The 14,659-nt window shown below is 40.4% G+C and overlaps 1 protein-coding gene across 1 annotated transcript in view; it reads left to right on the top strand.

Annotated features, from left to right (window-relative positions):
- LOC102796996 (uncharacterized) overlaps positions 1–14,659 on the top strand; it is a 61,772-nt gene that overhangs the window by 39,989 nt on the left and 7,124 nt on the right. Inside the window, exons 13-29 of the mRNA XM_087834992.1 lie at positions 1,041–1,193; positions 1,347–1,478; positions 1,765–1,812; positions 2,343–2,468; positions 2,933–3,059; positions 4,580–4,750; positions 4,825–4,859; positions 5,094–5,258; positions 5,377–5,511; positions 6,354–6,392; positions 6,474–6,614; positions 8,988–9,067; positions 9,195–9,218; positions 9,460–9,808; positions 10,507–10,560; positions 10,778–12,841; positions 12,931–13,009. Coding sequence (XP_087691118.1) covers positions 1,041–1,193; positions 1,347–1,478; positions 1,765–1,812; positions 2,343–2,468; positions 2,933–3,059; positions 4,580–4,750; positions 4,825–4,859; positions 5,094–5,258; positions 5,377–5,511; positions 6,354–6,392; positions 6,474–6,614; positions 8,988–9,067; positions 9,195–9,218; positions 9,460–9,808; positions 10,507–10,560; positions 10,778–12,841; positions 12,931–13,009 — 3,922 coding nt within the window. The remainder of the gene's footprint in view (positions 1–1,040; positions 1,194–1,346; positions 1,479–1,764; positions 1,813–2,342; positions 2,469–2,932; positions 3,060–4,579; positions 4,751–4,824; positions 4,860–5,093; positions 5,259–5,376; positions 5,512–6,353; positions 6,393–6,473; positions 6,615–8,987; positions 9,068–9,194; positions 9,219–9,459; positions 9,809–10,506; positions 10,561–10,777; positions 12,842–12,930; positions 13,010–14,659) is intronic.

Genomic DNA, 14,659 nt, shown 5'->3' with positions numbered 1-14,659 from the left:
GTGTAAATGTAGAAAAATGTTAAAAATTCAGTAGAGATGTCGCAATAGCAGAAATTTACATACACTAATAGAATTACACAAAGCGTGGTTACCAATTTAGTACCAAAACAAAATAATTATCGTGTATCTCCAAAAGTTGATTCTGTTCATCTGGACGTAGCGTTTTGTGGGAGAAACGTTTCGTCACTCATCCAAGTGACTTCTTCAGTCTCAGCTGACTGTAGGTTTCCCCAATCTTATAAACAGTACATTTGTATAATGACTGAAACCAGCCCACTGAAAGAACAATGGGCTGGGAGGTCAGTTCCTTAATCATAATTATGCAAATTCTCATGACCATTGATCAAAGACCATGAGTACCATTCACAGAGAGTTGGGGAATGGCTGTAATCACAGCATTGTAAGATGTCGAAAAATTATTTTGTATACTAACACATATTAAAAGTCTGTTATTAAAAAGCTAATTTGAAATGTTCAAATTATATGCACAATCATCCAGGACATGGTGGTTTTGAGTGCTTAAAAAATAGGGGTTTAAGTAGGGGGCTTGAATACCTCAGCAAGTTGTTTTAGAACTAAAGAACCTTTTAAGAAGCATAAGAGATGAAAGTTCCTCACAAATTAATAGAAGCCCAGCTTTTCTTTTTAAGCAGTCTACTACAGAAACAGTTTTTCCTTCTTGAGTTTGAAAAGCGCAGTAGTGCTGTTTACACATTTCCTTTTGTGAATCTGTTATCACTCTTTAAGGATCCACCTTAAATGAAAAGTACTTTCATAGCTGACTCTTACAGCCTTTTTTTATCAGTGAGTCAAGGTTGAGCTGTACTATGTAAAAAAAGAAGTCAAACCAAAATCAGCATCAGAAACATTTTGTACTCAGTATTTTATTCTGATGTACCTCATTGTGTTCATAGTTGTAGACAGTGCTCAAGTGAGGCACAGTTTCTAACTGAATGTTTGCCTTTTTGAGATTTCTGTCCAGAATTTCTTCAATTGTAAACTAATCTAAAACTCTGACTTTATTCTTTTCTTTTGCACAGCTTTTTTCGCTTAATTACAAGATGCTGTTAATAAGCAACCTGCCTAAGTATCGTGATGGCTGTTATGCAGAGGAGGACATTGCCAGTCTGCTCACTCCACACAGATTTGAATATTATCACGACACGATCTATGTTATACCACCGGCACGCATGGTAAGCACCAGGCCATGAATTTGTATTGGGCTGGATTATTACCTTCATTTTAATGGGATTCTGAATGTCTTTTCTAAGACGATCTAACTAACATTTAGTTATTACGTATTTTGTGAGCGCCTGTCAGTGTGTGTTTGTTTGTTTTTCCTTCAGGCTTTTGCCCTCATGCCGACAGCAATGGCAGCCAGAAACATCGTGCTAGCATCAGAAGATAAACGTAAATTTTTTCTCAATGGGTCTAAACTTCGACTGCAGGTTGTGAAGAGGAGGAATTTAAAGACCCCGGTGAGAACTGTGTTTAGATAATACACTTTACTGTTGTGAGATATGTTATTAAAAATAATTGAAAATATCTGTTTCTGCTTGTTGATGGAAACAGTATCCTTAAAAGCAAGCTGATGTTTTTAAATGTTCAATCTATTTAAAATGTGGTTGTAAGTAAAAAAAAAAAAAAAAGTAATATTTTGTAGAGGCGATAAGTAATAAAAAATACTCTTTGAACTGAAATCAATTTAACAGAATCCAACATTTATTTGATGTAATGACTTTTAACTATTTGTTTTTCTTTCAGCTTGAATTTTATACATATCTGATGAATCGGCTGTGTTATGTTATGAAGGTAACACGCACACATATCTCAGAAACAAAGACTACACTAGAATACCTTATAAAGTATAGAGTATAAAATTATAACTGGCAGCACTCACATCCAAGTCAAAACACCTTGAAAAATATGAGCATATATTAACACGGGGCTAGGAAAGGTTTGGATAACTTTTTTCCTGCAATAAGTTAAATCCTCATTCAAAACTGCATTTTGTATTTAAAAAATAATGTTGTTGTTTTTTTTTTTTTTAAATTTGAAACGTGCAAAAAACTAAGAACCCGGGAAAGGGCCAAAAGTGGCTTTCTGTGTACACAGCTAAGTTTAAATATTTTCTCGAACAATGTTATCGAAAACAGCAAGAGCTGCAATTATACATTGTTTGGATAATGAAGATAGCTGCCAGGGTGCATACCTGCTGTGTGACTATATGTGCAAACTTATGAAATTGATCTTGGAACTGTAGTTTAAGAAAGCATGAAATATTGTTAAACTACATACTGTTTCTGGTTTGTTTTAATGTTCACCCGGGTTTCTCGAAACAGGAAATGACATATATTGGAGCACGGACAATCTACATCAGGAACATCTCACCAGGCGAGTCCCGGGATCTCAGAGAAGCTTTGGGAAAAATCGGTATTGTAAGAAACTACCTGCCTCTTCTCAACAAGGTATAAACACACTTATAAGCAGCAACAAGTGCATGTTTTAAAAGTCTGCGAAAGTCTGTATGAGATATGTGTTTATGTGAGTGTATTCTTAACTATCCCCCCAAAATTGACAGACACATTAAAACAAGATAATGTGACTGGTTTTGGATGCTACTTATCTTGATGAAAGCACAACTGCAAAACTATAAAGATAGTAAAGAGAGACTGCAGGTAATCTGTTCGCTGTAGCAGATGATTCTTCATATGCTCATGCGCACTAGTGTTCATCACATTAGAGCATTAGTGCAGGGGTCACGTTGAGCACGGCTCCAGTGCTTCATTGAGCCAGGATTTCTGACTTTTGAATCCAGTGAACTCTACAATAAAGCTGTGCTTAGCTCACTCTTTCCATGTGTTCCATTTTCTACCATTTAGAATGTGAAATGAAAATGTTTAGAGTAAATTTTATCTTTCTTGTGTTTCAGGTGTTAATTGAATTTGATTCTCTTCATGATGCTGATCGCCTTGGTGTTTGGTACAGCCTTCTAAAACAGGCCACTGGCCACAAATTGTCAAGGGTGGAAATACCACACAGTAAATTTACGTCACCGCGTAAGTGTGTTTTGAATGGGATTTTAAATAAATGTGATTTAAACTGAGAAAAAAAAAAGATAGGTGAAGTTGATGGAAGGTCATCTGGTAATACCCTGAATATGGTGGGTTGTTTTTTGGCTGTAAAACCTGTCTGGTAAGGGTAGCTGCTTTTGTCCTGCTGGCCTTCTACTGTACTGTGTTGTATTGTACTGTGGGATTGCTTTGGGTGAGGTACATTTGCACGCTTTAAAGATCTACATGGTCTTCTACAAGGCAAGCTTAAGAGTTATACTTTTTATACATTGGTCGTATTGTCCAAAGAGACTCTTGTCTTTGGACAATACGACAAATATTGTCATCTTAGTGGGTGATGCACAAAAAAGCAAGTGAATTGAAGATTACAAGGAGTGGCAAAAGCATACTGATACTAGAGACAGATTAAAATCCAACTAATCAGGGGCGCTATAGAGCAAGACATGGTGTAACACACAACTTAGTAGAGCTGCAGAATTCTGAAAAATTCTCTTATAAATGTCACATTCCACTTTCTGAACTCCTAAAATTTGCTTAGAGAACAAAATAAGGACTTATTGGGCCGAACCACAGACTACTGTGGGACTTTCTGGTGGAAAGAAGACACCTCGTGGCCTGCAAGAACCACCCGCCAACGTGATACAGATGAATCAAACTAAGTCTCATCCGACCTAACTGAAACTGCAGGCATGACTGCTGAAGAACTGAAAGCCAACACTAAACCCCCTGCGAGGAGAACTGTCTAAAGTCATAAAAGAGGAACTTAGAGATATTTTTGGAGTTCAGTTTTATCAATACTGAAATATAAGTAGTCAGGTCCGAAATAGCTAACACTGCCAGTAACCCCGGTTATTCTTAAGTTTCCTCAAAAATTTCAACAGTATGATTGAGCTCAGGGCTGTGGCTTCTCACTACCAGGTATTGCAAAATCTATTTTGTCTCCAGTGCTGCACCAGCTGCTCCCATCTCCACCATCCTGGAAACACATCTGTCACACAGAGTCTGGATAATAATCTTTCCTTCACTTTCTGTTTGTGAAACACTCATGAATACATTTTTCAGTTCTTCTCTGGACTGTGGATAAAGTGAAGTCCAAGAAAGGTTGCAACATATGCAAAACTGCTGCTTTATCGTCATCCACAATAAATTATTGCAACACATTCCCTCAACTTTGATTCACTAACACTGTGATTCTCCTTCCCACAAATCCTTTGATGCTCATTTGCCTTCTTATTTCTCTGACCTCTTTTCTGGTCCCTCCAGAAATCTTTGCTCCATCAGCGGTCAATTCCTTTCTTTTATTGTCTCTGCCCTAGACACATGAACCAGAGCCATTACTTAAACTCCACTTTTTCAGACTGGCATTTGATCTAACTCTCTAATCATTTTTTTCTGATGCCTATGATACCTTGGATATCTGTAAAGGTGCTTAAAGTTAAACTGAAAGTCAGTTAAAAACCTGACACACACAAAAAATTAAACAAAACTTACTTTTGCTTGTGCAGCACCAAGATTGCCACACAAAGCTTTGCCAGACAGCGAGGTTGCTGTTGACGGGGCAGCTGTCCCAACAGAAGATATTACCATCCCACAATGCAGCACTTCACCATATTGGATCACAATGACAACTAGTCCCTTTGTGTTCCCCACTGTCTCTCCTTGGTTCACAATCCCAGGTGAGAGAAACTAAAATGAACCTCCAGATATAAAGTGTTGACTGTTACTAACTGTGTGTGTTTTACACTTCTAGAGTATTTAACTGTCAGGGAACCTGATGACATTGAGGTGAGTGCATTTTATAACCCAAGGTTTCATGTGTTAAACAGGAATCCTTGAGTAAATACCAAGAGGTGTCCATTTGTCCAAATACCGACGTCAAAAGCCACATTTCTTTTTTTCTGCTAAACTTGGTTTCATTTTGTCTTCTCTATGTGGTCAGTTATAGTAATATATTTTTAAAAAAGTACTGCAAAGTTTCTCTTCACATAAACTTTGGTTCTTGAACCTTGTGTCTTGTAGAAAGCCCAATCTCAAGGTTCTACGTTCTCCACGATCATGTTGACCGGTTTGCCAGAAGGAAACTACAGACAGGAGGATGTTGCCAAGCTGGTGTGGCGTTACTTCCCTGATCAGACTGTTCAGACTCTGTACTACAACATAATCGTTTTATCGCTGCAGAGGAGGGTGAGGAGTAGACCCAGCAGGCTGATAGAGAGAAATTTGCATTTGCAAATTTAATTCAATTTAATGATTAATATTGAATGTTTCCTCTGCATCATTTTTCCCCTTTCTTCCTCTCCAGGCCTTTGTGTTTTTTAACAGCTGGGATGCGTGCTGCGATTTCGCCAGAGATTACCTCAAAGATCCAGTTACAGTTGGAGAATGGATGCTCAAAATCCACGTTGTTTTACAAGACATGCATCCTGGTTCAAGTGAGGTATGAAAATGGAGCAATTGGGGGCTGTTAAATCAGGGGCATGCTCCTGTTTCACTCAAACTATTCAGATGCCAATCAAAAAAGATTTCTCCTCTAAGGAGTGAGCACAGCATCATCCTTCTCTAGGGAATTGCACAATTTAGTAGAAATGAAAAACAGGGAACATATGCATGACTTTCATATCAAGTATTTATTATTATTTTGTCTGTATTTGTTCCTTCCTTTTTGCGACAGCAGCACAAAAGCTGCATGAACTTTATCCACTTTTCTGTTCATAGACAACAACCCACGTCATTCCGCCACCACTTTAAAGTTTCCACAGAGCTTCTTGTGAAGTCAGCACCGTGTCCCCAGACATAGGTTATAGAGTGTTTCACTGACTATTAAGTAATGCCCTCACTTATTTTGAAACTTCAGTTGCTGCTAACCTTCTAGCTTCAGCGTTTTCCACCTCAAGTTTCCTTGCGAGCTAGCTATTCAAGCCCTTTGTGAGAACTCTCTCCACAGCTACATGTTAAGAGGAATTGAGGTCTGACGACTTTTGCAGAAAGTCACTGAGACTCAAAAAGCATCAAATAGTTCCTGCAAAACTTTGGTCATATGTTATGTCGTTACTGTCCTGAAGTATGAATCCTTTCCCACAAAGATGCAAACCAGGAGTTGTAGCACATCTCTGAGGGATCGAGTTACTTCTCACTTACAGTGGAGTCCAATATTTATCTTATTAAATCTGGTCAATAGAACATTAAAAACACTCTAACCAGGAGGAGAGTTATTCAATAGTTAGGATCAGAGGATCAGTAATTGATGTAATCCGCTTTCATCTTCTACTCTTTTCACAGGAGAGCATGTACAGAAGCATGATGAAATGGAGCAGCACTGTAAGTCAGCAGTCACATAAATCTGTCCTGTAAAAGCAGCAGGCTCGGGTCTCCCTGATCTTAACACTGGTTGTTTTTCAGCATGTTCCAGAGTCTGAGTCTCTGGAGGACCGGCTGCTGATTGTGGAGGTCTCCGAGGTGAATGTGGACCTTCTCGTGAAGATCATGAAAGTGGTGGCTTCCATTGCTGCTTTTGTCAGATTTTTGCCGCTTGCGAACAGGGTACGATTTCATAAACACCTGCAACTTTTTCATGTTTTACATCTGCAAGGCTTGTTATGGTGTCTGCTGCTCTTAAAATGCATCTTTTTCTGAAAAGTCTTCAGAAGGTATTAAGTCTTAAATTTCACCCGCAAAGCTGGTACAGTTTGGTTCAATTTACACTGCTTAATAAAATTAAGGGAACACTTGACCAATGTTCCCTCTAAGCCGCGATTCACATTCGTATATATGCAGCTAATCAACGTCGTTGACAGGCTACAACAGCGTCCATATGTGCCGACACCGGTGTTTTAGCTAGCAAAGCGGCTGATGTGGAGTGAAGCCACGTTAATGACAACGTGTACAACCAGTGGAGATGTGAGCAGGACCGACGGGACAATTGACGGAAAACGTGTGGACTTTATACCAGTTTTTAAATTGTGTTGATTGGCCACGTAAAACCAGAGTTATGATAAAGTATATGCAATGTTTGGTTTTCTTCCTGAATACTATCATTGTTTATATTTACTGCGGAGAGAAACGGTAAAAACTGCGTTTTATAAGGAAAACGCTCGACCAATCAAAAAGTGATATAGCAACATGGCATTTAGTTGTTTAGGAAGGGGCACGTTTTGGAGTGGCACAAATAATTTGTGTGGCATCAAATATGATGCAGAACAGCTGATTGTTCTGTAAATAGTTTGAAATGTTTGTTTAAAAAACGCGTTGGCTGCATTTTTAGGTAAACAGCTGCAAAAAACTTTGTTTGCATAACTCAGTAACTTTTTTTGAAGAAGTAACTATATAATTAATTGCCCAACATTGGTCATTATTTACTGTATTTTGCAGTCAGAGAGTTACAGGACTCTCTCCCAGACCACAGACTCATGCTCATAATACAAGTCAGAGCTTTATAATCTAACAAAAAAAGAAAGTTGTGTTTTCAAAATTGGAGTTCAAGTTATTTTTGCTTCCAACAGAGGTAACATACTACACAGGTCATGAACAGGATTTTTTAAAATTTTCATTATAAGTGGGCTAAAGCAGTTAATTAAAAGTAGTCTAACATAAATGTAAATGCTGTAATTTGATTATTTTAATAAACCATGTAACTTGGATGGATTTGACGCTGGTGTGACCACAGTGCACACGTCTGTTGTTGCTCACAGTGGTCAAAGGGACCGCTCAGGGAGTTTGTGTGTTGGCTCAGACACATGAAAAATTAGAGGGAACATTGCACTTGATCATTGCAGAATAGTCAGTTAGAATTCAGAGAACTTCAGTTTGGCTTTAGCAGTCCTTCTCCTTGTACAAAGTAGAGGATACCTGCTGAATGGTCATTGCTCTTCTATGGCCCTGTCATGAACCAAGCAGCCAGGAACACACAGGCACAAATGTAATCTTCAAAAAATGGGTTTTATTATACCCCAAAAGGACAAGATGATTCCAAAAATTCAAAATTTTTGGTGATCCGAGCCGAAAGAACCGGTTCTCTAAAAAGAGTCAGAAATCCCATCACTACAAACCATTATAACACACCATCTCCTAATATTTTCTCCACACTTTTGAGGCCGCACTGTTAGACACGGCAGATTTTCTTGTGACTGCCATTCAGGAGGAGCTGGACTGCCTATGCAACCTGAGTGAGCTGCATGCACAATTCCACCAACAGTGAAAATCAGAAAAAATTCAATCAGGGAGGATAAAGAGAGCAATAAGTGGTTAACACGGAAAATGAAGACATTAAAAAAGTTTAACTGGTGTAACTTTCTTATACTGTGATGATCAAGTGGTTTTTAAACTGTGATTTTAAGTTTGTCTTATTTTATTCTGTTTCCAGCTTTAAGCAAGACTTTTAACATTGAGAAACTTTTTAAATGAGTCTGAAGGAGACTTTGTTTTTTTAACACTAGTTCAGCAAGTTTTAATATTCAGACAGTCCCTGCGGCAGGCAATCTGAATTTTTCATGCCTTTGCAAACACTGGTGAAATGCACCAAGTTCTCAACCAAGTGACAATCTTATGACCTGTTCAGCCTTTCGTCCTGGCCCATCTAGCAGGGAAGATGCCTGCAGTTTGAGGCAGCACTAAGTTATTCTTTTATTGTTTCTTGTTCTGTGGTTTTATTGTTCAATCAAAAACTTGCAAAAGTATAGACATATGTTTGCGCTTATTTTCCATTTGCAAGTTTGAAACACCAAGATTTTTTTTGTTCTTTTACCAAAAAGTTGTACCATCGTACAGGGCAGTAAAGAAACTTGCCATGACCTCTGTCCTGTTACTTTCACAAATTGGGCCTGTAGCGCACCCTTTGAGTACCACTGTGTTGCTCAAATTTCCTCAGGAAGAAAACAGTTGTACTGTCACTGATGTAATATCTTTCTGTTTTCTCAGATATGCATTGAGATGGCTGAACCTGGTGGATTAACACAGGTGATGGAGAGCAATGTTGCCAAGGACTATTTCTCTTCTTGGTAAGTGTGTCCCACAATCAGAAGTGACACAAAGAGGAAATTGATTTTAGACTGTGTGTTTTTTTTTTTTCTTTAAAGTGTCTTCAAGCTTGTCTGACCTTGTGCTTTTTTTCTCTCCTCTTCATAGGAGTAAAGTCGGACGTATTGAGTCGTGAGTATCTTTCATTTTCAGGTTTAGTGGCAGAGTCAAAACAGTCATGATGACTGCTACACTCCTCAAGGTTGTGCCATAGTAAACAGTTCCCAAAGATGCAAAAAGAGAAGAGTGTGATTTAGACATAAGCAACTCTAGATTAGAAATTTGAAATGGAATTTCTTATTTCACATTAACATTTTGTGACAACAAACCTCTTTTCATAGTAACCTACTGGCATCTTTGCTTTTAAATTCAGTTTGAAGAGTCTGAAACAGCGTCTGCAAGACTCTGGTGAGAACATACTTAACCTCGAACTGGAAACCGAGAAGGCCGCAGAATCGACCGCTGTCCCGCAGCCAAGTGAGGAAGGCCAGAAAGCAGCAGTGAAGGAAGAGGGGACACCACAAACTTTGCTCACTACTCCTGATGCAAACACCGCCCCCGCCGCTTCTAGCGCTGCTCCTTCAGCAACAAGCCCGGTCAAGTCTGAGGAAAAAGACTCAAAACTTCCTCACATCAACGAGGACGTTTTCATGGCCATTACAGCGGCGATTCGTGAGCATAGACAGGGTCGAGAAAGTAGGGCACAGAGCAAGGAAAAAGAGGTAACACTTTAAATTTCACTGTGTTGTCCCAAAATATCTTAAGCGTTATGTTGGAGATCACATATGAGCATTGTATAGTAGTACACACTGTTGATTGTTGTGGTAAAGCTGCAGGCTGTATGAATAAATAATGCTGATAATAATAATAATGTATACTTTATTGATCCCCCTGGGGAAATTACTCTCTTTGCATTTGACCCGTTCACTCAGTGAAGCAGTGGGCAGCCACTAAGCAGGCGTACCGTGTGTAGGGATGGTACCTTGCTCAGGGTTACCTCAGGGTAGTCGTTCAGTGGATTTGAACCCCCGACCTTCCGATCACGGGGAAAGTGGTTTCGAAGTCTGTATTTCACATGTGGTAGTAGACTGGCAGTTTATGTCTGCGACACCTGATCAGCCGAAGGCGGAGCAGAGAAGGAGACTACTCACTCCCCATTGTGACAGGCGGAGATACTGTCCACTATACTAATGAGGAAGATACCATTTTTAGATTTGCATTATTTCTGGAACAGATAAATTAAAGCGAAGGTCATCACTACATATTATTTATTTTTTGTAAGCTTGTGCATGTCCAATTTTTGGCGTCACCACTCACTAAACACATTTCAGGCTATATTTGAGGTGTTTGTCAAAACCAGCACAGAATAATACAAAATTAATTCAGTTAATTTTTTTTCTTATCTTATCTTCATTTCCAGAGCAAAAGCAGCAGCCCTAGTAGGGCACAGGATGAAGACGCACCAAACGAAAAGGTAAAAGTTCATCAGACCCACGAGGATTTCTCTTGTGGGTGGTGGGGGTGGGCTAACTCAAACACTTAATCACACTGAGAAAATTGGTCATGTGGTTACTGATCATATAGGAGGTTTTTGTGGACAGAGGGACATTCATAGTTACACATAGTTACACTCTGATTATAGTGTAAGCTGTTTCATGGCTCCACAGACTGTTTTTGGTTTTTCCATCTAGGTTCAAGTTCATAATTTAGAGAAGAAAGTTTCTTCAGAGAGCCGCCCTTTTGGGGAGCCGGATTTCAATGTGGACGACTTTGTCACTGTTGATGAAATTAACGAGGACGCAGCAGATGCAGACCCCAATGGTGAAAGCGACTCTTCAACTAAGCCAAAGTCCACAGAGAATGCGGAAAGTCAAAGCTCAGCTGCATCTCCTGCTTCCAAACGAACCTCAGCAGGGTCCTCCAAAGACTCCAGCAGCTCAGCCTCTTCCTCATCTGAGCAAACCCAGAGTTTGCATGAGGGGGAAAGTCAGGTCTTGAACAGCATTGATGATAAAGGCTCAGAGGAGTCCAGTAAAACTGAAACGGATGCTCCTCTCTATGTGATAGACAACGTTAGTGAAGACCAAGCCAGTACAGTCCAAGAGGACAGTCATCTGGTCAAAGATGAAAGTGCCACAGCAAAGCAGCTGTCTGAGGAAAAAATTCAAGAATCAGATGCAGCTGATAAAAAAGAAGGGTTGGATCCAAGCATGAACCAAACTCCAAGGTCCAATGCCGATGGAAAAGAAATGAATGAGGAGATGCTCTCAGATAAATCAAGCAAAGCTTCCAAAGCTTTTTGCCAAACTCCAAATAATGAAGAACAAGAAAACAAAGGCAGTTCAGCAGATGTTACTAAACAGAAAGCCTCTGAGAAGTTAGATTCAGTCAATGATCACACCAGAGGAGAAGATGACGAGAAGAAACTTAATACTTTGAAAGCAGTCACTGAAGGAACTGAAGAAGAGGAAGAAGCTTACCAGGTAATTGATTCTGTGGAAGAAGAGCCACCGACCACAGAGACCGAGGCAGAGGCTGAGAACAAGGAGGAAAAAACCAAGAAAGACGTTGAAGTGGCAAAACGAGCTGAAAGACCAACAAGGAGGGGTAGACCGAGAACAAGAACATCTAAAAGAGAGGAGAAAGAGACACAGGAGGAGATGATCTTTGAGGTAGTGGATTCTGTTAAAGATGAATTTGTTCAAGATGTCTCCACCACAGAGAGGCCTGGTAGAAGGAGGTCGGCCAGAGGAAACAAAGAAGATAAAAAGACGCCAACTTCCACAGTTGCATGTATAAAACCCGTCAGGGAAGAGGAATCTACGTCCGAGATCCTAGACTCAGTGGAGGGTAAGGCTGCCATGAACGAACCAACCATCACAACAAGGTCAACCAGAGGAAGAAGAGAAACTAAAGAAGACGTCTCAAAAAAAGACAAGACACCAACGAGAAGGAGGCCGACACCTGCCAGAGATTCTCAGGAACCAAACAAGGAGGAACCTGAACAAGTGAAAGAGAGCACACCAACAAAGAAGAGCGAGGAGAATGCCACCTTTACAATAGTAGACCCAGTGCAGGAAGAAGTTATTAAGGATGAACGGGCCAAAACTCCGGAAAAAAGAAGAAGGGGAAGACCAAAGAAGGACACTAAAGTAACTAAAAAACAAGCTGCCATGAAGAATGCTGCATCTAGTAAAGTGGCTGATGAGGAGGAGGCCATTTATCAGATTGTTGACTTGGTTGAGGATGAGACGGCTGACAATGAGCCTTTGAAAGACCAGAGTACAGAAGAGCCTAAAGACGATAAAGACTCAGCATCGCCAAAAAATGCAGATGAGGAGGAGGTGGTCGATAAAGAGGAGTGTTTGGATCACACTGCTGAGGTTAGTGATGCTCTATCTGCTGAAGACAGGTCTGGTACAGCAACGAAGGAAGAGAAGCCAAAAACAGATACTAAAGAGGCCACTGGGTCCCAAAGTGAGGGTGCTGCACCAGAAGAAATAACAAATCTGCAGGAAGACAGCCTGGAGCTGGTCACTCTGGATGAGGTGGGAGCAGATGATGCTGGGGAGGAAAGAGCAGTGGAGGGTCAGGACTGGAGCAGGGAGATCACCAAGGGAGAACCTGCAGAGCTCATCACTCTGGATGAGTTTGTTGAAAAAGATGAGGAGGAGGGGGAAAAGGCAGAGGAAAGCACAGTGGAGCCCCGCCCACCAACACAGGAGAGCCAATCAGTGGAGGCCGCAGACATAGAGGTAATGTTGAGATTCATTTGAGCATCTTTGTTTCCTCTTTAGTAAAAACAGAAAACTCGATGGTCGTGATTTCGTGTCTTTGTTTTTAGACTTTTGCGACAGCAGCTGAGGTAGAAGAGGAAGCAGAGAAGACATCAGGATCTGCTAAACGCAAACATGATGAAACAGGTCAGTTTCATTCTCCATCCATCCATTTTTTAACTGCTTGTTCAAGTTCGGGTCGTGGGGGCAGTCGGAAGTTCAGACTTCCCTCATAGCCTCATTGCTGGATCTGCCCCGGGGCCTCCCCCCAATAGGACATCCCCAAACCACAGCACCTAGGAGTTGCCCAGGAGGCATCCTAGTCACACACTTAAACCACCTCAACAGAGTTTGATTTGCACGGTCAGATTTTGTGGAGGAGAAGTGAATGTGTACAGCATAGTTTTTGTTGGCAGGGCTCTAGAGTGCGTCACAAATGTGACCAAATTTTTCAATGGTGTGACCAGCTGTTCGAGTTAAAAAAAAAAAAAAAAAAAAAAAAAAAGTCTCTGCACCTCTGAAACTCCAGATATTCCTGTAGTCCTTAGTGCATGTTTGTGCAGGTGGATAGAGAGAGTTGAGTATCTTGAATTAAGCGATATTGATTCATTAAATCCTGAATCGACTTTTAAATATAAATGTATTTTGCCAGAAACGCGAGAATCTCAGGTTAAAGCTCACAAAATTATTTCAACAACCACCAAACAGTAAAAGAGAGCAGAGAAACGGATTCCACACAAAGACGTAAACACAGGGCGGACCCGACACATCAGAATCAGCTTTCTCTTTCTCGGCTTTCTCACCCAACGGCCTGTACATGAACACACCATCGGGGCTGAAAGCCGACAGCTCACTGATTCTGATGCGTTGGTGGGTCCGCGCTTTGTGTTTGCATCTTTTTTTTTTCTTGATTCTGAGTAGCAGGTTTTGTCTCTCTCAGACCAAAATTCACTGATCCAGCAGCAAAAGAAGCAGCAAACTGCGCTTCACATTTAATAAACATCGTCATGAATTCCCTCTGACATTAGGGCTGTTTGATATAACGATATATATCGGATGATGATATAAAAACGTCTATCGTTTCATTTTACGCTATCGTTTGTTTCGTGGTGTCGCAAAATAAACTGTTTACGGCAATATTTTTTCATCGTTTTGATGGTCACTGTAGTGGCTATATTAATGTCTTAAAGTTCTCTCTTTCTCTTATATTTAATATAACCACACTACGGACGGACAAGCGCTTGTTTTTATGCATTGTGGTTAGCAACAACAGCGGTAACACCATCGCGTGTCCGCTTTCACAATAAAGCTCAAGATCCTGTTGAGACTTTTCAAAATAAACGGAATCACGTGAAAGAGCAGATTATTTACGGATGAGAAGTAAAAAAGAGCCGCCAGGTGCTAAAAAATAAACCTTAGACTCAAACGTTAGAACAGGCTTTTCCCCGCAGCACGCCGTGTTATAAATACTCACAAAGAAAACGGCGGCCGTTACAACTTATGTCTAAAAATGTATAGTTTCATGCATCGGTTAAAACACTCGACTCCAGGTACATGAGGCGCATCTGGAAACACTTCCCGCAAGTCGAGCTGCCCGAGATTCACAGAATTTACAGAAAATGTTACATTTTTGTGATTTATATCGTTATCGGGACGATAGAATTCTTATATGGGGATATGAGATTTTGGTCATATCGCACAGCCCTATCTGACATTGGCTGTTTTGCTTCCACCACGATAAAAATCACACTTCATGCACAGCTCTCTCTCTCACTCTCTCACTTTCCCGTCTCAAAT

The sequence above is a fragment of the Neolamprologus brichardi genome, chromosome 3, assembly GCF_056152115.1.
Source record: "Neolamprologus brichardi isolate AB-2024 chromosome 3, ASM5615211v1, whole genome shotgun sequence".
NCBI classification, from domain to species: domain Eukaryota; kingdom Metazoa; phylum Chordata; class Actinopteri; order Cichliformes; family Cichlidae; genus Neolamprologus; species Neolamprologus brichardi.
The sequence above is the reverse complement of the archived record's forward strand: the minus strand, read 5'-3'. Positions and strand labels throughout refer to the sequence as shown.